The following is a 25,447-nucleotide window of genomic DNA, read 5'->3' as shown; positions in this document are numbered from 1 at the left end:
GCCAACTCCACAGATCATAGAAGAATTTATTATAAGGTAAGTTCCTTACAGGGATAGGATTGGAGTGGACAGGTGACACAGCATTCTGAGCAGATATTCTTCGCTATCAGACTGCTGTTACACTACATTTTTTATAGTATACCTTAGATATTAATGATTGACAAGACAAAGGGACTAAGAATGCAGTATGTGCCAGGAACCATACCTCCTGGTAGTTTTGTGATAGATGACTACTTAGAATGGACACTAACACTGATTTGGTATTTATCTCAGTTGTCATGCCATTCTGGCCATTACTGACAAGAATCTTTACAGCCACATTGTGTAGGTTTAAGAAACAGATAATGATTAACTGTAAGGCTTTGGTATGCTGGTTGAGAACAGTGAGGTTGGTCAGAGTTCACAGCATGAAAAATGTGAGTAGAAAAGAAATCAGGGAATAAAAATAAATTAATTTTTTAAAAAAGAAAAGAAATCAGGGACACAAAGATGGAGTTAGTTTTGTTCACAGCTACATCCACACATGAGGCCTGAAACTAATTCCTTGTGGCATAATTCTCTACCCTCTGGGGCTGTGGTGGCTCCATCTTTTGGATCTGTGGCAACACTTTCAACCCCTGCACTGCCTACTATTCCATTGGCCTCCACCTTTGGGCCTGCATCTCCACCCTCTGACTCTGCACCCAAGGCTCTGCCCTTTAAGTCATTCTTCCTTTTTTGCAAAGTAGCATATATCTACAGCTAAGTAGTCCCATCAGAAGGTTTCCTACCTGCAAAATTTTGCAAGCCTGGCAGCCTTCTCTCATTTTGTGCTCTGTCTGTCCCTTTCAGTTCAAGCATGCAGTGTTTCTGCACATACAACATTCTCAAAAGCCTTGTAGCTGCCTTGTGTATGTCCCTATGAGACAAGAGATCTTTACTAGATAATCCTATTTCTATTCCTGGATGGTTCAGTAGGTTCCGGAGTCACATACCTAATCTCTTCAGGAAAAGATTCTCTAGCCACACTCTTGACTTTTTCTTCATAACACTAGTTCCCAACACTGAATTTTCTAATTTTAGCATTCTTTACAGTATGGGCAGGCCAAGAATATCCCAAATCATCAAGTGTTAGTTTTTTTCCTTCATAGTTTCTTCCTCAATGGGTTTTTTTTTTTTTTGTCTCACCTTTCACTATAAGCAGCAAGACAAAACCAGGCTACACCTTCAATACTTTGCTTGAAAATCTCTCAGCTAAATATCCAAGTTAATTCCTTACAAGTTCTATTTACCACACAACCATAGAACATAATTCTGTCATATTTTCTGCCACTATATAACAAGGGTAGTCTTTCCTCCAGTTTCTAATAACATGTTCCTTATTTTCATCTGAAATCTCACTGTAGAAGCACTTTTAATGGTCATATTTCTATTAATATTCTGCTCATGATGATATACATGTTCTGTAAGATGATAGAGGCTTCCTCTACTGTCTTTCTCACTTCCTTCTGAGGCCTTTGCAGGAGTGCCTTTAATGTCCATATTTCTTCCAATAGTCTCTTCAAGGCAATCTAGGTTTTTTCTGTCACACGCCTCAAAATTCTTCCAGATTCTGTACATTATCCCAAGCCAAAATCACTTCCACATTTTTAGGTATTTATTACAGTACCTCATGTCCCAATACAATTTGTATTAGTTTCTATGTATGCCATAACTAATGACCAAAAACTTAGCTTTAAACAACAAGTATTTATTCTTTTGTAGTTCTGCAGGCCGGAAGTCTGAAATCAAGGTGTTGGCAGAGCCATGATCCTTCTGAAGGCTCTAGAGAAGAATCCTTCCCTGCATCTTCTAGCTTCTAGCAGTTCAAGGTGTTCTTTGTCTTGTGGTTATATCACTATCTGTGGTTTCAGGCATCCACCAGGGAGTCCCAGAACATGTACTCCGTAGATAAGGGGAGGGGAGAAGTACTGTATATATAACACATTGATGACAACCAGACAACTGCTTGTTGTCTTCATAGTATTTGTTTTCATTTTTGTCTTCCCCCACTAATGTACCAACAGGATTTGCCCTGAAGAAAATTTGCATATAGCCGCAGAAGCTACTGTAGCCACTGACTTCTGCAGTTCGTGCTTCAGCACCTGCAGGAACTCCATGTTATTCCATAGGCCTACTTGAGTCTTCACAAGGCCATTCCACCATTCTATCAAGCCAGCTGCTTTGGGATGGTGGGGAACATGGTAAGACAAGTGAATTCCATGAGATTGGACCCATGGCTGCACTTCATTTGCCATGTTGTGAGTTTCTTGATCAGAAGCAGTGCTGTGTGGAATACCATGATGGCGGATAAGGCATTCTGTAAGGCCACAGATGACAGTTTTGGCAGAAGCATTGTATGCAGGGAAGGCAAATCCACATTCAGAGTAACTGTCTATTGCAATAAGAACAATGTGCTGCCCCTTCCATGATGGAAGTGATCCAGTGGGATCAACCTGCCACCAGATAGCTGGCTGATTACCCTGGGACATGGTGCCATATCAGGGATTCAGTGTTGTTCTTTGCTGTTGGCAAATTAGGCTCTCTGCTATAGCCAGGTCAGCCTTGGTGACTAGAAGTCCATGTTGTTAAATCCATGCATAACCTCCATCCTTGTCACTGTGGTCATTTTGGTCACAAGCCTACTGGGCTCCCATCTTCGTTAGTACAAGTTGCACACACTTCGAGAATCATGTCTAAGTGTGGATCATGCATGAGTGTCCAGAGGCATCAAGAGAACTATTGCTGTTTTGTTTTTTTTTAAATCCTCACCCGAGGACATTTTTTCATTGCTTTTAGAGAGAAAGATAGAAGGTGGGGAACAGAGAGAGGGAGAGAGAGAGAGAGAGAGAGAGAGAGAGAGCGCGAGCGCACATGAGAGAGAAAGTGGTTGCCTTCTTGTACATGCCCCAACTTGGGATTGAACCTGCAACCTTTTGGTCTATGGGACAAAGCTCCAACCAACTGAGCCACATCAGCCAGGGTGAGCTGTTGCTGATTGTAGTTCAGATATAGGTTACTTTTATTTTCAGGGCCTTATTCAAATATGGCCTCTTTCATATAATTTTATGGAGAGGAGCTAGTGATATTCGCAGATGTGGAATGTGTGTCCTGTGAAATTCAAGTAACTGATCAGGTGTTGTTTCTTGCTCAGTACCGGGGTAGGCAACAACAGCAGTTTATTTTTGGTTGTCTGTGGAGTGTCATTGGCAGCTCCTACCCAGGGTATTATTCCTAAGAATTTCACTTCTTCACTCCCTGGGCCCTTGGATCTTTATTGCATTTATCAGTGAGCTTCTGTTGATAAATGTGTGTGTCACTATTGCATTTAAGTCAGTCTAGCTTGAGCTTCAGTTTCTGATATTATCATGATGTCATCAATGAAGTCTGTTACTATACTTTGGAACCGCATCAAGTTCAAATCTTTTCTAACCAAATTATGACAGTTGAATTATGACAACTATTGAATTCAAATACTACTTTGGCAGTACAATAAATGTAAATTGGGATCCTTCCCATGTGAAAGCAAATGGCAATTGACTGTTTTCTAATAATGTGATAGAGAAAAAAGCATTTGCAGGATCAGTCACTGAGAACCAGTCTCCTTTAGCTTGGTGGGAATGCAGACTGGTGAGGCCACTGTGGAAAACAATATGGAATTTCCTCAGAAAACTAAAAATGGAACTGCCCTTTGACCCAGCAATTCCGCTGCTGGGATTATACCCTAAGCTTCCTGTATTTTCACTGTTGAACCATATCAGGAGCTACTGATGCTGTATGCAATACTAATTTATGTAAGTCTTGTTAGTCTCCCTGAGCCATCCATCTTTTTCATGGGCCACACAGGTGTATTCTAAGAGAATTTGTTGGACCAGCACTCCAGCTTCTGATATGTCATTAATTAAAGTCGTAATCTCTTTTTGTCCATCATGTATTCTATACTGCCTCAAAATAACAACTTGTCTGGATGGACTTGGACAGTTCTAAAGATTCTCATTTATCATGTGCAATTAATATGGGCCAAAAGGTAAACTTACATTGCTTCTGTTTGCAATACTAGATAGAAGTGTTTCCCAGTCAGACATAGTATCCAAATCAATAATACATCTAGATGAAAGAGATGTAACTACTTCACATGAAATTCATTTAAACATTCCCATTTTCATCCTAATTTTCACCTTAATCCCATCAACTGTTGTATCTCAATACATCAACTGATGTATTGTTCTTTTGTGTCAAAGAGTCACAGAAAAGTTTCTTCTCTACTCCCTGGCCATTTTACCCACACATGACCTTGGATCCCTGGCTAGAGACCAAGATAAACCATGAGTCCATACTCATAATAAATGAATGAATGACAGAGAAGGGAAAGCTCTTCCTTAATGCCTAATGACAATTACTAATGTGAAAAGAATGATAGAGTTTCAAAAATAACCATTTTGCAACCATTGAGCCAAGTAAAAAATCATAGGTGGATGCCAGAGCTATTGGCTGAAAGTTTAATGAGGAACAAATTATTTATGTAGTCTTAAGGTATGTCCCCACAGATCGCTCATTAATTACATAGGGAAAATTGGAGATTTTACAATGGAGTGACCTGATAGGTATTACCTTGACTAAATGATGAGAAAAATAGAAATTTTCATTTGAAAATTCCTCATAATCTTATCTTTTGGAGATCATTTTATGCTTAACAGTTCAGTAAATATACTTCCAGAACAATGAATTTTTTTCAATATGACTGTCCAATTGTTCCAGAGCCATTTGCTGAAAAGAGTATTCTTTCCCCACTGAATATCCTTGACACTTTTCTCAGACATCAATTGACCATATATGTGTGGGTCATTTCTAGACTCTGTTTTGTCTCATGTATGTGTATATATATATCTTTACAAAAATCTCTGTCTTGAGAACTGTAACTTTATAAGTCTTGAAATTAGCTAATGCATATCCTGTCCCTTCTTTTTCGAAATTGCTTTGGGTATTCTAGGCCTTTTTTATTTTCATATGAAATTTATGATCAGTTTGTCAATTTTTATTTCTTAAGTTTCTTTATTGATTGTGATCAGTGTTGTTTGTAATATTTTTATTTTAAGGAACCTACTGAGATTGTTGTTTTTGTGCAGTAGTATATGTTCAATTTTTGTGAATGTTCCATAGGTACTTGAGAAAAAGTACCCAGTATATTCTGTATGATCTGGGTGTAGGGTTTTATTAATTTTATTTTTATGTTTTTATTGTTGTTCAATTACATTTGTCCCCTTCCCCCCCCACTACTCTCCCCCACCCCACCCACCCCACCTCCCACCCTCGATCCTAACCCCCTTTGGCTTTGTCCATGGGTCCTTTATACATGTTCCTTGATGACTCTTCCCCTTTCTTTGCCCTGTTATCCTCCTCCCCCTTTCCCTCTGGTTACTGTCAGTTTGTTCTTTATTTCCATGTCTCCAGTTGTATTTTGGTTGCTTGCTTGTTTTGTTGATTAGGTTCCACTTATAGGTGAGATCTTATACATATGGTATTTGTCTTTCACCACCTGGCTTATTTCACTTAGCATAATGCTCCCCAGTTCCATCCATGCTGTCATGAAGGGTAGGAGCTCCTTTTTTCTTTTCTGCTGCATAGCATCCCATTGTGTAAATGTACCGCAGTTTTTTGATGTTTAAACATAGATTTTAATCAAGTTCACTATTATGCATACATAAAAAAATGAATGAAATACATTGATTTAATTCCTAGAGATTTTTCAAGTTCAGTATCCAATTCTAACATTTAAATAATTTGTATTTTTTCAATTACAGTTGACATGCAATATTATACAGGGGTGGACAAAACCAGGTTTACAGTTGTGAGTAAATGAAACAGTTTATTCTTGTATTATTATTTATTAATTATTGTACTGTTTTCCACATAAATAACTGTAAACCTACTTTTGCCCACCGCTGTATTAGTTTCAGGTGTACAACCCAGTGAGTAGATATTTATGTAGTGTTTTATATATATATGGGGGGACCCCCCAGAAAAAAACAGAATTACATTCTGGAGGGCAGGCCCCTTGTAATACAGGCTTCCCCTGCTAGATAAGTGTTCTAGGAACTCGTCTGTATCAGTTTACTAGCTGGCATTATTATGAGAGGCTGCATTCGGCTTCAGTGATTTTTTTTTCGAAAACTCTTTCAACCTGTTTGTCCATTTCATGATGGGTGATTAGTGAGGACACCTGCCCACACTGCACTGAGTGTTCGCAGTTTTTAACCAAAAACAACATGCCCCCCATACCCCACCCTCCCTATTCATCTCATCTTGCCTCCAGCAACTTTTTTGTTTGTTTGTTTCCCTGGATAAAAACAGTCCTCAAAGGGAAACATTTTGCTGATGTGGAAGAGGTGAAACAAAAAATGGCAGAAGCACTAAAAGGCATCAAATTGATGAGTCCAAAAACTATTTTGAACAGTGGGAAAAACATTTCAATAGGTGTATTGCATCAAATGAAGAGTACTTTGAAGGTGACTGAAGTTTAAACATGTAAGAATAAATACACAATTTTTAATAAATAAATTCCATTTTGGGGGTCCCCCCTCATACATACACACACACATCTAAAAGTTCTACATTATTGCACTGGCCAGTATGGCTCAGCTGGTTGGAGCATCCTCCCATACACCACAAGGTTGCAGGTTCAATTATCAGTCAGGGCACACACCTGGGTCGTGGGTTTGATACCTGGTTGAGACATGTATGGGAGGCAACTAGTTGATATTTTTCTCTCATATAGATGTCTGTCTGTCTCTCTCTCCCCTCCTTTTCCTCTCTCTCTAAAATCAATAAACATATTTAAAAAATAGAAGTTCCACATTATTGATTATGTTATTTAGGTCTTTTATAGCATTACTTATTTTTTTGTCCACTTAATCTAGTATGTTAAAAGTCTCCCTTAAGAGAATGTTTCCATTTCTTCTTGCATTCCTGTAGGTTTTGGTAAATATAGGCTTTTGCCCTGTTACTTTGTGCATAGGTATTCACAAATGTCTTTATTGTTATATCTTCATTATGGACAAGGTTTTTAACATTACAAAGTATCCTACTTTGTCTGATATAATTACTTCGGATATTACTTTCTCCGTTATCAGGATTTTAATCCCTGCTTTTATATTGTCTTAATTTGGTAAATCTTTGTCCATTTCTTTAATTTTAGCCTTTTTGAATAAATGTGTTATAAGCTTGTTTCTTGTATATATAGCATGGTGTTGGGTTCTGCTTTATGAGGCAATGTGAAAACCTTTTTCTTTTAATAGGTGAGGTAAGCCCATACACATTTATTTGTATTACTGTTTGGTAATATAAATAATACAAATATGTTTGCTCTCAATTTTCTCATTTTAAATATTTTGTAATTACTATGTGTATTTGTTATAAGAGGTCTGTCCAGAAGGTATCCAGCCACATAATATGAAAAATAGAGACATTTATTGAAGAAGATACAAGAAACATGATACATAGGACAATGACATCTCAGTTCCCTTCAAAGTAGGCACCTTGGGACCTCACACAGTTCTCCCAATTGCTATCAGTTGCCCCATCATATTTTCCTGAATCTCATTGATGGTCTGAAATCTGTTCCCTTTCAAAGGTGATTTTAGTTTTGGGAAAAGCCAGAAGTCACAGAGCTCCAAATCTGGGCTGTAGTGGGGCTGAGTCACCTAGATGATTTGATGTTGTGCCAAAAAAGTCTGCATGATACATTTTGCATGAGTGAGTGTGTTGTCGTGATGAAACTGCCAATCACCAGTTGCCCATAGCTATGCCCTTCTGAATCATCCGAATAGTTTTTGCAGAACAATGTTCAAGCTTGACATAAAATCTGATGCAGATTCATTGCTCTACTTGCTCAGTCATTTTGAATGTGACGGCCACACAGTACACATGCTCACTCAATAGCATCTACTGCCCCCACTGACTAGTTCAGTGAAGTTGTCATTGTTCACACATGCACATTCCAGTCCAGTGTCCTTGGCTGCCAGGTTACATCGATGTCATGCAGACCATTCTCATTATATTAATAATGGCTGGACTTTTCCCGGACAGACCTCATCATATTCATTGTGTTTCTTTCTCTCTTGAGTGTTTCCTCTAATTTTTTTTTTTTTTGGTAATTAAGGAGGTTTATATTTTTATGCTGGGGGTTACCTCTGAGTTAGTACTTTTTTATAGTACACTTAGTTAACCCTTTTTTATTTCTTCTTACTACTTACTTATTTATAAAAATTGTGTATATTTACTTATTGCCCTATTTCCCTCAAGACTGAGGAAGGAACCAAAAAGAGGGGGGGAATTGTAGCAGAGTGAAAGCTTAGTCAGTCTCTCTCTGATTCCATCTTATTCAAGTCTGCTTTGTTCCCATGGCCTTCAGGCTGATAGCTTCTGCTTAGTCTTGCGCGTAGACAGGTTCATCATTAGAGGAATTTTGCCTGTGGCTTGAGCTCTACAAAAACAGCTCCTCCCATCTTTCCTTTCCTTGACATAAGTAAAGCCTGAAGTCTGTATTTTCATTTCTTTTTTTTAGTAGAGAAAATACTAGAAAAAATTGAAGTCTGTACTTTCTGAAGATGGATTTGAGGTACCACTAGGGCTCCTGTCTTCTCAGTTGGTACCTTCTTGATCAATAAACCTTTAATAAACCTTTCCTTAGTCCCTACCCCAAACTGTATATATTTAAAGTATACAACATGATGACTTGATATGCATATATTAACATAGTGAAATGAGTACGGCTGTCAAGGTAATTAACATATCTCTTCACATAGTTACCCTTTTTTGTATGCTGAGTGCACCTGAAATCTACTTTCTTAGCATTTTTCAGTACTAGCATGCCTTCTTCCGTATTTGCAATTATTGGTCTATCTTAGCATTCTCTTCTGAGCTCCAGAATCACCTGCCAGCTGGATGTCTCTATTAGTATATAGCACAAACACTCTAGCTCAAGTCCAAGATCTATCTCAGTTTCTCCTTTTGCCAACCCTTGTTCTTTCCTGTTTTGCTAATCTCAATATATGGCACCAGCCTCAACTCAGCTGCTCATGCTGTTATCCTGGGAATAATATTGTCTCCCTTTCTCCTACTTGATACTATTCTGTATAATTTATAAGTATATTGTGGGAAGGTCAAAACATATTCTGATGGTACAGGGAGTCAAGTATTTTGGAGACTGATGATCTATAGGAAAAAAAGTTGATAATCCCTCCACTGTCTGGCCCCTGAATATCTCTATAGCCCAGCAATTTTCAGCCTTTTTCATCTCATGGCAACATGAACTAATGACTAAAATTTTGCAGCACACCAAAAAAATTTTCTTGCCAATCTGAGAAAAATATGTATAATTTTGATTCATTCACACTGGATGGCTACTGTGTTGGCTGTTTTCATTTTTTATTTGACAGTCTAAGGGAAAAGAGGTCAGTGCCCCTAACTAAGTAGTCAGGTATTGCATGTTTTAAAAATACTTGTGGCACACCAGTTGAAATTGCTGCTATATAGCCTTTTATCTTACCACAGCTTGAAGCACTGTTTTCCTGTCATACTGTGCTACGTAATTCTATAACTCACTATCCGTGTTTCGTGTCTTCCTGCCTTTTCTTATGCTCTTGCCCCATATTCACGAGAGAAATGATAATTCTTGTTTAAGGATTCAAAGTGCTACCTCCCCAAGTGAAGTTCAGTCTCATAACACAAAGTGCAGTCTGGTTCCTTCCCTTGTGAAAGCCCATTGCACCCTGTATACACGTCCAGTATAGCTCTTGTAACAGCTCGTCACAGGTGTGTGTTCATATACAAGTATCCTTACTGGGGTATGAGCTCCTTGAGAGCAGGCACTCCTTCTTTTTCCTTTTTCTTTCCCCAACAACTGGGACAGGTCAAAGTACATAGTGTTAACTCAGTATTATGTACTCTTTTCTTCAGGAATTGATAAAGTAACATAGAGGCAGGGCTGTTCTGGGTCCCTCTGCCCCCCAAAAGTATAATATCAAGCAAGACAGGGAAATGTGCCCCGTGTAGTTTTCCTAGTCAATTCTCAATAGTGCTATTGACAGAATTAATTCCCAAACATCTTTTCCATGTGTCCCATTCTGATCATTGCAGATTGTTGTTACAGGGATCTGTGTCTTTTGAGGACGTGGCTGTGGATTTTACTCGACAGGAATGGTACCAACTGGAACCTGCTCAGAGGACCATGCACAAGGATGTGATGCTGGAGAACTACAGCAACTTGGCATCTGTGGGTGAGGATTATTGTCCATGTACCTCCTTGTATCGTGTGTTTCCGTTTTTGGTTGCTGTATGTGTACAGCCTTTGTAGAGTTTAATGATACTTTAGCTTTAGATTCAAGGATCACAGATGATCGATCAATTTGGGGCACCAGGAAGAGTGTATGTTCTCACTTCCCCCGCTGAAAGGTTTAAATGGGCCCCCTTCCTTGTGCAGCTCATGAAGATGCACCTTCCTTCTCCATCAGAGGCCCTAAAGCTCAGACAAGTTGGCCCACGTCCTGTGCCATTTCCCATTAACAGGCCTCTGCGTGGCCAAACCAGAGATGATCTTCAAGTTGGAGCGAGGAGAAGAGCTATGGGTATTAGAGGAGGAATCCTCAGGCCATGGTCACCCAGGTGAGTGAGCAAGAACTGGACATATAGATAATAGGGAGATAAGAGCCCAGGAATTCAGGTCTAAGGTTACCTTTCGGCAGTATTTTTCAGGAATCTTTCTTTAGAGGCCCTTGTTCTTAGAAATGACTGGAGTACAGAAGGTCTGTATGCTTCAGATGTCTAAATCACATATCCCAATATCATGCTCATACTTAAGTGCTCTTTCCTCTTTTATCTTGATTTTTGTGGTTATTTACTACTCATCAATCTCTGCCTGCCTCATCTTAGACATTGATCCTTAGCTAGTCTCTCTTTAGTATTCGCAGTGCCTTCCTTCTTTCTGTTGCCTTGGATGCCTTCTGTTGTGGGCATTCATTCATACATTCATGAGTGTCAGCCTTATGCTGGTCATGTTCCAGGTATGGGGGTCCAGCACGAATCAACTAATATCTCTTATCCTGGAGCTTGCAATTCTACATGAGGGCAATACACCAGAAGTAAACAAATATATAATGTTTGGTAGTGAAAGGAAAATCAATACAAGATAAGAAGGATAGCCAATGACAAGGTATGAACTTTTAAGAAATGTGGTCGGGGAAGACTTTCTGGTAAGGTTAACACCATTGCACCAATATCAGTGAAGTGAGAGAGATGTAGCCATGTAGATTTTGAATATTCTGGGCACGGAGATCAGTAAGTGCTAAGCCTAATATGAGTGGTATATCCTAGCAATAGCAAAGAGGGCAGTGTAGCTTAAGTGTGGGTGGTGAGAGTGTTAAGAGATGATATCAGAACATTACCTGGAGGCCAAATTATGTAGAGTTTTACAGGCTGTGTTAAGCAATTTAATTTTGTACTGTGACAAGGAAAGCCATGCTGGGTTTTGAGTGAAAGAGTGATATGATCCAATTTGTTTTAAAAGGATCTCTCTCGCTGCTGTGTGGCAACAATTCTCTTGTGGGTAATGCCCTCAGGCATGATAATGACCTTCTTCAGCATCAGAAGATTCAAACTTTGGATCAAACTCTTGAATATAATGGATATGGGAAAGTCTTCTACAAGAAGATGGGCTTTGTTGGATATAAAAGAACACATACAAGAGATAAAACCTTTGAATGTTATGAATGTGGGAAAACTTACTGTAGGAAATCAAACCTTATTGAACATCTGAGAGTACACACAGGGGAGAGACCCTATAAATGCAATGACTGTGAAAAAACCTTTAGTGCAAGATCATACCTCATTGCTCATCATAAAACTCACACAGGAGAGAAGCCCTTTGAATGTAATGAATGTGGGAAATCTTTTGGTAGGAAGTCACAACTCATTCTGCATCAGAGAACACACACAGGAGAGAGACCATATGAATGTACTGAATGTAAGAAAACCTTTTCAGAGAAGGCAACCCTCACAATTCATCAGAGGACTCACACAGGGGAGAAGCCCTATGAGTGTAGGGAATGTGGGAGAAAATTTCGCGTTAAAATATCCCTTACCCAACACCAGAGAACTCACACTGGGGAGAAACCCTATGAATGTGGTGATTGTGGGAAAAACTTCCGTGCAAAGAAATCCCTAAATCAACACCAGAGAACTCACACAGGCGAGAAACCCTATAAATGTGAGGAATGTGGGAAATTCTTTAGAATGAAGACGACTCTCAATAATCATCAGAGAACTCACACAGGTGAAAAACCCTATCAGTGTAATGAATGTGGAAAATCATTCAGGGTACACTCATCTCTTGGGATACATCAGCGAATTCACACAGGAGAGAAACCTTATGAATGTAATAAATGTGGTAATGCCTTCTATGTTAAAGCACGCCTCACTGAACATCAGAGAATGCATTCAGGAGAGAAACCTTATGAATGCGGTGAATGTGGAAAGATCTTTAGTATGAAGAAATCCCTTTGTCAACACCAGAAAACTCACACAGGAGAGAAACCTTATGAATGCATTGAATGCGGAAATGCCTTTTATTTGAAAATACGTCTCATTGAACATCAGCGAATTCACACAGGAGAGAGACCCTTTGAATGTCAAGAATGTGGGAAAGCCTTTTGCCGCAAAGCACACCTTACAGAACATCAGAAAATGCACATAGGTCGGCACTTGCCTTATGCTGTGGAGAAAGTTTCTCTGTGAAGACTCCCCTCACCATTTGATCAAGCCCATTTGGACCATCTGATCACCAGAGCACACAGAATGCGCCTGTAACAGTTTGACTCCTCCGCTGGCATGAATATGTTCTGATCCCCTTGGGGGATAGCTCATTTGTTGTTTTTATTTCATTTGGATTTTCTTAATTAGTGGTGAAGTTGAACATCTTCCTCTCTGTTGATTGGCTATTTGGGTTTTTGTTCTGTGCATTGACTGTTCATATCCTCTATTCATATCTTTTTGCTCATTGTTTTCTTTTTTTTAAGATTTTATTTATAGACAGAGGGGAAGGGAGGGAGAAAGAGAAGGAGAGAAACATCCATGTGTGGTTGCCTCTTGCGTGCCCCCTACTGGGGACCAGGCCTGCAACCCAGGCATGTACCCTAGACTGGGAATTGAACCAGCGACCTTTTGATTCACAAGCTAGCACTCAATCCACTGAGCCATACCAGCCAGGGCTGCTGATTGTTTTCTAATGGACAGTTTATCTTTGACCTCTTGGGATTTTTTTAAATGGATTTATTTATTTATTTTTAGAGAGAGGGGGAGGGAGGGAGAGAGAGAAGGAGAGAAACATTGATGTGAGAGAGAAACATCGATTGGTTGCCTCTTGCATGCACCCCAGCCAGGGACCTGGCCCGCACCCACGCATGTGCCCTGATGGGGAAGCGAACCAGTGACCTTTCGCTTTGTGGGATGATGCCTAACCAACTGAGCCACGCCAGTCAAGGCTTACCTCCTGTTTTAAATGTTATTTGCTGTTGCTTTTTAATATATGAGACTATAAAAATTCTTTTTTAGTCATGTGTGTTGCAAAGATCTCCCAGACTATGACTGGTTCTTTAATTTTGTTAACTCTTTTCTTCTGCTCAAGTTTTATGTTTTAATATTGTCAGTTTCAAGGTGATAGTATTTCTCAAAAGTTAAAATTTTTCTTTTCAATGTTTAGAATTTTAATGTACCCTGAATTTTTAAAACATAGTATGAATTCTGCAATATATAATGGTATATTGCGTTTTTAAAGTTTATTTATTTATAGGTATATTGGTTTATTTTATTAAATTTATCAGGGTGACATTGGTTAATAAGATCATATAGATTTCAAGTGTACATTTCTATGATACATGATCTGTATATTATATTGTGTGGCCACTACCCAAAGTCAAATCATCTTCCATCACCATATTTTTGACCCCCTCTACCCTTCACTCCCCCCACCCCCTTTCCCTCTAGTAACTACCGTGCTGTTGTCTTTCTGTGTCTATGAGTAAAAACTTTAATTACGATATCACACTATGTTTAAACTTCCACAGCTTGCTTTTTTTCCCACAAAATGTTTCCTTTCTAAGATCTTTCCATAGTGATAAATATAGATCTGGTTTATTCATTTGTCTTCATTCCCCTAGTGAAAGGCATTTGTATTGTTTCTGTGTTTAGTGTCTAAATCTAGAATTGGAACTGATGGGTCATAGGATGTAGGGAGTGTGCCAGTTATTAAGCTATTGTACACCAACTCCAAACCTCTCCTTCTATGCTGTGCTTTGTGATGTGGGGCCATGACTCTACAAAACACATGTCTGTCTTGTCAGCTGCTCCCTGTTGGGCCTCCCTGTTTATCTGAGTGTCAGTCTGGCATTACTTCTTCACTGGGGCGGTAAGCAGTTCCTCAGAGTGGCAGCAGTTTAATCCAGTTTGCAGTTTTCCACCATTCACATAACAGCCTTATGGTCCCCTAATCCTCTAGAGACATTAGCAGCATCTGGCTGGTGCCACTAGAGGTATGAGTCCCAGCCACATGAGACCCCCTTCTCCAACCTTCTAATTTTTAATAGATTCATTTCTTCCCTTACTACTTTAGCCTGACTTCTTCGTGAAGTTGCTACCTCCATGATAACTTTAATGTTCTCTTTTTGTCTTTTTATTTATGTGGTTAATAACTTCATAACCAGTTAGGAATTCTTCACAGTAAGTTCTTTCTATTAAAATAACTGATAAGGCTTCTGTCTCCTAGCTGGGTTCTGGTTAACATAAAAGTTTTTCTTTTTTGGGGGGGTATTTATTTATTTTTAATATATTTTATTGATTATGCTATTACAGTTGTCCCATTTTCCCCCCTTCACTCCACTCCATCCCGCACACCCCCTCCCTCCCACAATCCCCCCCCCCCTATATAGTTCATGTCTGTAGGTCATACATATAAGTTCTTTGGCTTCTACATTTCCTATACTATTCTTACCCTCTCCCTGTCTATTTTCTACTTACCATTTATGCTACTTATTCTCTGTACCTTTCCCCATCTCTCCCCCTCCCACTCCCCTGTTGATAACCCTCCACGTGATCTCCATTTCTGTGGTTCTGTTCCTGTTCTAATTGATTGCTTAGTTTGCTTTTGTTTTTGTTTTAGGTGTGGTTGTTAATAACTGTGAGTTTGCTGTCATTTTTACTGTTCCTATTTTTTATCTTCTTTTTCTTAGATAAATCCCTTTAACATTTCATATAATAAGGGCTTGGTGATGATGAACTCCTTGAACTTGACCTTATCTGGGAAGCACTTTATCTGCCCTTCCATTCTAAATTAAAGCTTTGCTGGATAGAGCAATCTTGAATATTGGATGTAGGTCCTTGCCTTTCATGACTTTGAATACTTCTTTCCAGCCCCATCTTGCCTGTGAGGTCTCTTTTGAGAAATCAGCTGACAGTCTTATGGGAAGTCCTTTGTAGGTAACTGTGTCCTTTTCTCTTGCTGCTTCTAAGATTCTCTCCTTATCTTTAATCTTGGGTAATGTAATTATGATGTGCCTTGGTGTGTTCCTCCTTGGGTCCAGCTTCTTTGGGACTCTCTGAGCTTCCAGGACTTCCTGGAAGTCTATTTCCTTTGCCAGATTAGGGAAGTTCTCCTTCATTATTTGTTCAAATAAGTTTTCAATTTTTTGCTCTTCGTCTTCTCCTCCTGGTACCCCTATAATTCAGATGTTGGAACGTTTCAAGATGTCCTGGAGGTTCCTAAACCTCTCCTCATTTTTCTGAATTCTTGTTTCTTCATTCTTTTCTGGTTGGATGTTTCTTTCTTCCGTCTGGTCCACACCATTGATCTGAGTTCCAGTTTCCTTCCCATCACTATTGGTTCCCTGTACATTTTCCTTTGTTTCTCTTAGCATAGCCTTCATTTTTTCATCTAATTTGCGACCAAATTCAGCCAATTCTGTGAGCTTCCTGATTACCAGTGTTTTGAACTGTGCATCTGATAGGTTGGCTATCTCTTCATCACTTATTTGTATTTTTTCTGGAGCTTTGATTTGTTTTTTCATTTGGGCCATTTTTTTTTTGTCTTGGTTCGCCTTTTACATAGAGGGGTGGAGCCTTAGGTATTCACCAGGGAGGGGTAACGCTCCTCACTGCACTGCACTGTATGTGGGGGAGGGGTCTGATAGGGACTAATGGTACTTGCTCCACTCTCTGCCGGATTTCAGTCACTCCCTCCGCTACCCACGATCAAATTGGGCCTTTCTGGTGCTGACTCCCGAGTCGGTTGGTTTGTGTACATTCTAGGCCCCTGTGGGTCTCTCCAACGAACCGTCCTGTGAGGCTGGGAGTTTCTCCCGCTGCCACCTCAACCCCCACAGGTGTTTTCAATCAGTGGTTTGAGGCTTTATTTCCCCACGCTGGAACTCTGGGTTGTGTGCTCTGTCGCCCGGTCCACTAGCTGCTGCCTCGCCCGCCAGCTGCAGCTTTGCCCACCCTGCTCCACAATCCGCCACCTCGTTGGGTCTGCCAGCCGCCACCTTGCGGTGAGTCCTCTCTGCCTTGCTGCCCCTCTCCGCCCCTGCTACTGGTCTGGATGCATGTTTCTTCTTTATCTCCTTGGTTGTTGGACTTCCATACAGTTCGATTTTCTCTCAGTTTTGGTTGTTTTTTTGTTTTTAAATTGTTGTTGTCCTTCTTTTGGTTGTGTGAGGAGGCACAGTGTGTCTACCTATGCCTCCATCTTGGCCGGTAGTCCTGGTTAACATAAAAGTTTTTCAACTTTATTAAATAATTGAGCCCTGGCTGGGTAGGTCAGTTGGTTAGAGTGTCATCCCAATATGCCGAAGTTGCAGGTTCAATCCCTGGTCAGGGTATGTACAAGAATCAACCAATGAATGCATAAATAAGTGGAATAACAAATCGACGTTTTTTCCCCTCCCTCTCAAATCAATCAATAAAAAATAATAATTGAATTTCCCTCCAAATTGTACTAATTTACAATCTAATGAGCAGTTGGAGAAAAAGTTTACGTTTTCCCACATATTCACCAAGACTTATTATCAGTCTTTCAAATTGTTGCCAATCTGAAAAGTGTAAAATGGCTTTAAGCCTTTCCATTCATGAATGTGGTTTGTCTTTTTTATTTTTAATGCATCTTTTTTGACCTTCAATAATATTTTATGGTTTTCTCCAATAAATTTCTTTGAAAGCTAATCTTTTAATAGAAACTTTGCTCATATACATGAGCATAATGTATATATTATAATTCAAAATATAATGATGTATTATGGGGTTTATACATATACTTATATGTAATATATGTATGTGTATAAACACACACATACAAATCTCCACAGAAAACATTTTTGCTTTATACATTCATTTTATTTTACTCCCATATTCACCACCTTGATTGCTCTTTATTCCTTTCTGCATTCCTTCCAGGATCATTTTCTGAAAAATACCCATTAGAGTTTTCTGTAGTGGAGGTCTGTTAACGGCAAACCTCAACTTTGTCTGAGAATGTTTTCTATTGTGCCTTATTTGATAAGAAAAAGCAAATCTTTTACCTTTAGTATTTGGTAACTACGTCATAGTAAATTGATGCTAAGTTAAATGCCTTTTTTTGCCTTTTTCCCTGAATGTCCTATAATGATTATGATGATCCAGGATATTTGAATTAATTATCAGATGGCCCCCCAATATAGCATACACTTGAATGTACATATTACACTTTCTGCATTTTGTATACAAAATGCCTCACCTCCATTTACTAATATTAATTTATGAAGATGCTATCTCATCAATTTTTCTAATCTCCAACTTACCCATTTAAAACATTAAATTTGATTTTTTTTTCAGAGCTCAGAAACATTTCATTTAACAGTCAGGCGGAAGAGATGCATTGGGCAAGGTATGGGGAAAGGATGTGGAGCTTTCACGCCCTCTGAGTGCACCACTCTTCCCAAATCTCTATATGTTCACTGACTTTGAAGTTCTCTAAAACCCATCATTTTGGGTGTTTATGGAGGTTTTATTACGTAGATGTGGCTGATTAAATCATTGGTAGTTAAACTTAATGACTTAATCTCCAGGTCCACTCCTCTCCCAACAGTTCTTTTTTTAACTTTTTAATTGAATTTATTGGGGTGACATTGTTTAATAAAGTTATATAGGTTTCAGGTGTACAGCTCTATAACACATCATCTGTATATTGTATTGTGTGTTCACCACCCAAAGTCAAGTATCCTTCCATCACCATTTAACCCATATACCCTCTACTCCCTCCCTCTACCCACTTTCACTCTGGTAACATACTGTTGTCTGTGTCTATGAGTTGTTTTTCTTTTGTTTTCTTTTAGCTTAATCCCTTTACCTTTTTCATCCAGCCCTGCAATCCTCCTCCCCTCCGATAGCTGTCAGTGTGTTCTCTGTCTATAAATCTGTCTGTGCTTTGGTTGTTAGTTTATTTTGTTCATTTGATTGCACATATGAGATCATATGGTATTTGTCTTTCTCTGACTGGCTTATTTCACTTAGTACAATGTTCTCCAGGTCCATCCATACTGTTGCAAGGACTAAGATTTCCTTATTTTTTACTGCCAAATTTGATGTCTTAAAATTATTATTATGGAAAATGTCAAGCATAAATAAAATAATCTATAAAGATAGAAAGCAGATCAGTGGTTATCTCTGGAATGAGAATTAATTCATAAGTGGTAAGAGGGAACTTTCTGGGATGATGGAACTATTCTGTATATTGATTGGAATGTTTGTTAATGGGTGTACACAGTAGTCATCAAATGAGTAAACTTAAGATCTGTGTATTTTATTGTATGTAAATTATATCTCACTTAAAATTTAAAAACAACAATAATAAGTTCCCTCTTCCCGCACCCGGAGCTGCCTGGGAGAAAACCAGGAATTTTGACCACTAGCTGAAATGAAAGACATTGGCAATGAGACACTTAGTCCTCTCAAAGCTTTAGAAATGGTCTTACTCCATGAAAATGAGCTTTACTGAGGCCCATGATGGATTGCCTTGGTCCTCTTAGCTACCATCACTTACATGGTCATCCCCCTACTGCGTGTATTTGACTCCCAGTAATCTAAGCACAGTCTCTCCTCATGCTCCATTAGCTACCACACAGTAGGTTTTATCCACATGACACGGCAGCACAGTATCTATAAACACCCCATTAGCTTACAGCAGTTCTTATCACCTCTTTTTAGCCCAGAGCACACTGTCTGCTGACTCACCATTAGGTCACAACATCTTATCACTGCTTTTTGCTCCATCAAAGTCTGCTGATCGCATCCACCACTGCTCATAGCATCATGTCTCACAACCTCTTTTAGCTGCCATTATAGTTTTTGCTTAAAAATTTTTTCAATAAAAGCATTTTTATTGAGATAAAATTCACATGAGGTTCACAGCTTTATCTATTTTAAAGTGTATATTTCATTAGTTTTTAATTTTTTAATTTTTCATTTACAGTTGTCATACCATATTATATTAGCTGTACAACATAGTGATTAGACTTTTATATAACTCAGGAAGTAATTACCCCAATAAGTCTAGTATCCATTACAAGTTTTGCTGATCCCCATTTGCTCACAGCATAGTGTTTTTTCACCCATTTCACCTCCAGCTTGGTGACTGATAATCCTTCATTAACTCAGTATTGTGTCTTTTTCCCTCTTTAGACTCAGCATGATGACTGCTGACCTCCCATTAGCTCATAGGGATGTTTTATCACCTTTCTTTAGATTTCATGTAGTGTCTGCTGGACCCCATGTTTGTCCTCACCATTTTGTCTATTGATCTTCCATTGACTATCATACAAGATACTTATTTATTTTAAAAGATTTTATTTATTTTTAAAGGGGAAGGGAAGGAGAAAGAGAGGGAGAGAAACATCAGTGTGTGGTTGCTTCTCACCCCGCCCCCACCGGGGACCTGGTCTGCAACCCAGGCATGTGCTCTGACTGGGAATCGAACCAGCAACCCTTTGGTTCGCAGGCCAGTGCTCAATCCACTGAGGTACACCAGCCAGGGCCATACAAGATATTTAACCCTATGTGTTCTAATCACGGCGTCTGCTCATTTTACAGTAGTTCTCATCCCTATGTCTACTGATTTTCCACTAGCCACCAGTACAGTGTCTTGACCCCCATAAACCCTCAGTATAGCACAATCGCAGCAATATTTATCTGTTGTTCCACAATTTGACACCAATATAGTGACTTTGATCCTCCTGAGCCCTAGCACAATGTCTACAGAACTCACATGACCTTGTCACATTGTCTTGTGATTCCCCATTTACTAATTTTCAAGTTTTTTTTAAACCTGAGGACCCAGTGGTGTCTGTTTTCTTTAAAATAGCCACCATCACTGTGTCTTCTGACCCTGCATTATAGTCTATCAGTATACTATCAGTGTATCTGCTGACCATACATTAATGTCTTCTGATTTATTAGTCAGCAGCACAGAGTATGACCTTGAGAGCCCAGCACCATGTTTTTGGTCATTTCCATAGTTGAATTATGTCTGCTGAATCCCACCCTTTTTAGCCACTAGTATTGTGTCTTTGACCCATTCAAACCTGAGTAGCCTGCTGACCCCATATTAGCTCCCATCATGGTGTCTGTTGATCCTCCATTAGCCAACAGTACAGTTTCTTTGACACCCATGAGACTCCAGCATGTATTTACTGAAGCTACGTTGGCTGCCATCATTCTGGTGATCCCCACTTAGCCACAACAGCAGAGACTAACCTACATGAGCTTTTAGCACAGTCTCTGCTGATTCCACACTACTCTCACCTTACTGACCACCTGTTAGCCATGATTACAGTGTCTTTGATTCTCATAAGTCCTAATCACAGTGTTGCTGACCCTGCATTAACTCTCATCACTGTGCCTATTGATCCCCATTAGCCACTAATAGTATCTAAATACACCTTTGACTGGTGTGGCTCAGTGGGTTGGAGCATCGTTCCTCAAGCCAGAAGGTCGTGGATTCGTTCCCAGCTAGGGCACATGCCTGGGTTGCAGGTTTAGTCCACAGTTGAAGTAGCATGTGAGAGACAACTGATTGATGTTTCTCTCTCACATCAATGTTTTTCTCCCTCTGTTTCTCCCTTCCTTCCTCTCTCTCTAAAAATAAATACATATTTTTAAAAATAAATAAATGCAATGATGCCCCAGTATAGTGCATGCTGGCCATACCTTTGAGCCCGTCACTGTGTATGCCAACTCTATATTAGTCTCAACACTGACTGCTGACTACTGGCCACTAGTTTAGTTTTTGCCTCACGTTTCTCAAGCATGGTATATGCTGCTGACCTTATATTAATTAGTACCATCACTGTGTCTGCTAATCTTGGTTGCAAGTAGTGCCTTTGATCTTTATAAAAAATCAAATCAGTATCCACTGACCCCACTTTAGCCCTGTATCACTCCGTTGATAAGCCATTAGCCACACTAGTGATTTTGTCTCCATCCCAGCATCAGCCCATTCACTATCCCCATCCCTGCAGATGCTGGTCTCTCCTTATCCACTAGTACAATGTACTGACCTCAAGAGTGGCAGCATAAGGCACTATATTGGGACTCATTAGAGCCTACCCTACATTAGAACCCTTCATGGTTTCAGATGATCTTGTATTAGCCACCAGTATAGTGTCCCTGACCCTCATGAATCCCCATAGCTATGTCTACTGGTACTATATGAGCTCTCATAGCTGTTGAATTCCCTCTAGTCATCAGTATAGTGTTTTTGATCTTTGTAATTATTCCCCAAATGTTGTGGTTACCCTATAATAGGACCAATCATTGTTCCTTGATCTTTGTATGTTGGTTTATTGGCTGTTCTTTTAATCCCTCTAATTGTTCCTTGGATTCTAGTGGTTCCTCAGTCTTTCAGAATGCTTTCTTTTGTTTTTATTGGGGAAAGAGGGAGAAAGGGGGGGAAAGAAATATCAATGTGTGGTTGCCTCTCACATGCCCCCAACTGGGGACCCAGCCTGCAACCCAGGCATGTGCCCTGACTGGGAATTGAACTGGCAACCCTTCGGTTTGTAGTCCAGCACTCAATCCACTAAGCCACACCAGCCAGGGCCAGATTGCTTTCTTATTTTTCTGTTTTCTGCATTTCAGGGACTGATCCTTGGTCTTTGGGCTATGGTTTGATCCTGAGAAGGTTTATTTCCTGTTGCTCTGGCTGTTTTGTAGAACCTCTCTCTGACTATCCTCTAAATACAAGGTTGTCTATGGTCTCTCCAGATGTTTGATAATTCCTCTGTTCCTCAAGTCCAGATACTGTTCCCTTGTCCCTTCAGCTATTTCCTTGTTTCTCTAGCTGTTCCCTCAGCCTGAGATTGTTCCCTTATCTCTCTGGCTGTCTCCTGGGTAGTTTTAGCTGTTGTATGACATTTAGGGGTGATTTCCTCTTCCATTTGGCTGTTCTAGAGCTTATCTGGCTGTCTTTTAACTATAAGGACTATTCTCTGGTATTCTGGCTGTTTAATAGTCTCTCTGACTATTCACATCACTGCAGTGAGTGTTCCCTGGTTCCTCTGGCTCTTTTGTAGTGTTCTGGGATGTTTCCCCAGCCCTGGCCTCTTGTCTGGAACCACAGACTGTTCTGTTGCTTCTAGTTGTTCCCCAATACCTGGAATAAGTTACCTTATCCTCCCAATTATTACCTCAGACCTGAATATATTTACACATCTTCCTTCTACCTATATTCTGGTTTCTCGAATTGTTTCAGATCACCAGGACTGTTACATATACTAGATATGGCCAGAGACATTAAACAGCAAGTGGGAGTCTCAGGCTGCTTGGGGAGTGTACCTTCATTCCAAGTAGATCCCTTTAGCTGTGGCTGCTATGGAGATGTACACCCCACAGAGAGGCTGCCTGCTCCAGGCACTTGGTGTGGCTCCTGGCAGGGTATCTGTAGTCCTGAGGTCACTATAACTCCCCATCACACTTCTAGAAAATCCACTAAAGTGAATAAAGTAAATTACCCCCACCCCTACCCCAGTGTTCTGTGTGTCTGTGAATCTCTGCTTGGGAGAGACCCTGATGGCTGAGGGGAAGCACATGGGGGTGACAGCCCTGTGAGGTGTTCAGCATGGGGTCCAGCTCCATGGGTAGCCTGGGGGCTGGCCTTTCCCTCAGTCAAGCCTCAGTACTTCTCCGTAAAAAATGGGCTTCACAGTCCCTACCCAGAATCCTTCCAAGGTCTGTGCTAGGGTTGGAGGATGATCCATGGGTGTATTCACCCCTCAGTAATTTTTTCAGGTCAAAACATGAAGCTCTCCTAACAATAACTTCATGTGTAATATTACTAACAGTGATTCGATTTTTAGACAGGCTATGTAATATATTAATGAAGAACATGAACACTGGAGCCAAATCTGTATTCATATCCTGCCCCTTAACAGTTTCTTAAACACAGTACCAAAAGCACACTATAAAACAAAAAGGAGGTAAATTTGACTTCATCAAAATTTAAAATTTTTATGCTGCAAATGATACTATAAATAAAGTAAAAAGTCAAGCCACAGAATGGGAGCAATTATTTGCTAATCATATATCTGATAAGGAATTTCTGTCCAGAGTATATAAAGAACTCAAACTCAATAATAAAAACTAATAAATAACTTAAACTAAAAATGGGCAAAGGATCTGAATAAACACTTCTCTAAATGAAATACTCAAATGGCCTAAGCACCTGAAAAGCTGCTCAATATCATTAGGCATCGGGAAGATGGAAATCAAAACCACAAGATACCACTTCACATTCACCAGTATGGCTAGGAAAAAAAAAGATAGATAATAATAAATGTTAATGAGGATGTGGAAAAATTGGACCCATCTTATATTGCTGGTGTAATGTAAAGTGGTGTAGCTGTTTTGGAAAACAGTTTGGAAGTTTCTCAAAAGTAGTTACCACTTGATTCAGGAATTTCACTCCTGGATACACACCTAAGAAAAATGAAAACATATGCCCATATAAAAACTTATACACAAACGTGTACAGCAACATTATTTATAGTAGTCAAAAAGTGGAAGCAACCCAAATGTCCATCAGCTGCTGAGTGGATAATAAAAATGTGGTCTATCCATACAATGTTATATTATTCAGTAATGAAAAGAAATGTACTGATACATGCTGCAACATGAATGAACGAACTTTGAAAACATGTTAATTCAGAGAAACCAGTAATAAAATACCACATATTGTATGATTCCATATATATGAAATGTCTAGAATAGTCAAATTTTTGGAGACTGTGGTAGAAGTAGATTAGTGGTTATGTAGGGCTGGGGTGGGGAGAGGTGGGAGAAATGTAAAGTGACTGCTAGTGGGTGTGGGGTTTCATTTTGGGATGATGAAAATATTCTAAAATTCTATTGTGATGATCACACAAGTCTGTGAATATATTAATTTAATTGTCACATTAAATGGATAAATTTTACTGTATGTGAATTTCATATCAATAAAGTTTTAAAAATATATAAAAATAAAAAGATTTTAGCTAGGTCTTAAAGAAAAATGTTTTAATTAGTACATGCTTGCATTTTGAAAAAAAATTCTGCCTTTTTCTTGTCCTTACTGTGTGTTATTGGAGAAATCATAATTACCTCTCTATGCCTGTTTCTACATCTATAAAATGGGGATAAAATAATGCTTATTAATTCTTAGGGACAAAGTGAGTATTAAATCAAGTTATATATGTAAATGCTTAAAATAGTGCTAGGCACATAGCTGTAAGTATTATTACTTGTAGTAATAATGGTAAATATAATTTCATTTATAACCTAGTAGTGACAAATGTTAGTAATGATTATAATATTGCAAATAATGTTTTACTAAGAATGATAATTTATAATATTGGAAATAATACATCATGGTAATAATTTCATGTACTTTGGCACCTTTAATTTAACTCTTGATTTTAATAATCTCTCCCAAAGACATTTTGAATATTTAATATAATATTATATTATAATATTTTTCTACTGATGATGTTGCTCATACAATAATTTCTAGTGTGCAGATTCCCCCACTGACAAATACTAACATTTTCAAAGACTTCTGAGGACAACCACTCCCCCAAGTGATAATCTTCCTGTTTCTATTTCCAGGTAAGCTCACATCTTGAGGTCCTGGGGGCTAGGATTTCAATTTATCTTTTTGGAGGACACAATTCAACCCATAACAGTTCCCTGTTATGCAGTCCTCACTATGGTCACATCCTAATGTTTATAAATCTCTACTATTTCCAAGACTGCAGATGACAAATCCCCAAGCCCTTTGTAAAACATTCTCTTGAAAAGTCCCCTCTCTTCAGTGTGGCATATCCCC

At 39.2% G+C, this 25,447-nt stretch overlaps 1 protein-coding gene across 4 annotated transcripts in view; it reads left to right on the top strand.

Moving 5' to 3' along the window:
- Positions 1-15,242, top strand: part of ZNF157 (zinc finger protein 157) — a 32,288-nt gene extending 17,046 nt beyond the window's left edge. For 2 of the 4 annotated variants that reach the window (XM_045187557.3, XM_045187556.3), the window contains exons 3-5: positions 10,156-10,295; positions 10,585-10,680; positions 11,582-15,242. In XM_045187557.3, the coding sequence (XP_045043492.2) occupies positions 10,156-10,295; positions 10,585-10,680; positions 11,582-12,807 (1,462 nt within the window). In that variant the 3' untranslated portion in view covers positions 12,808-15,242. Of the gene's footprint in view, positions 1-10,155; positions 10,296-10,498; positions 10,681-11,581 lie in introns of those variants that run through there. The other 2 variants (XM_071220317.1, XM_045187558.3) reach the window with 2 other exon arrangements.
- Positions 15,243-25,447: the final 10,205 nt, after the last annotated feature.

The sequence above is a fragment of the Desmodus rotundus genome, chromosome X (genome assembly GCF_022682495.2).
Source record: "Desmodus rotundus isolate HL8 chromosome X, HLdesRot8A.1, whole genome shotgun sequence".
NCBI lineage: Eukaryota > Metazoa > Chordata > Mammalia > Chiroptera > Phyllostomidae > Desmodus > Desmodus rotundus.
This window is presented reverse-complemented; position numbering and strand designations above follow the sequence as displayed.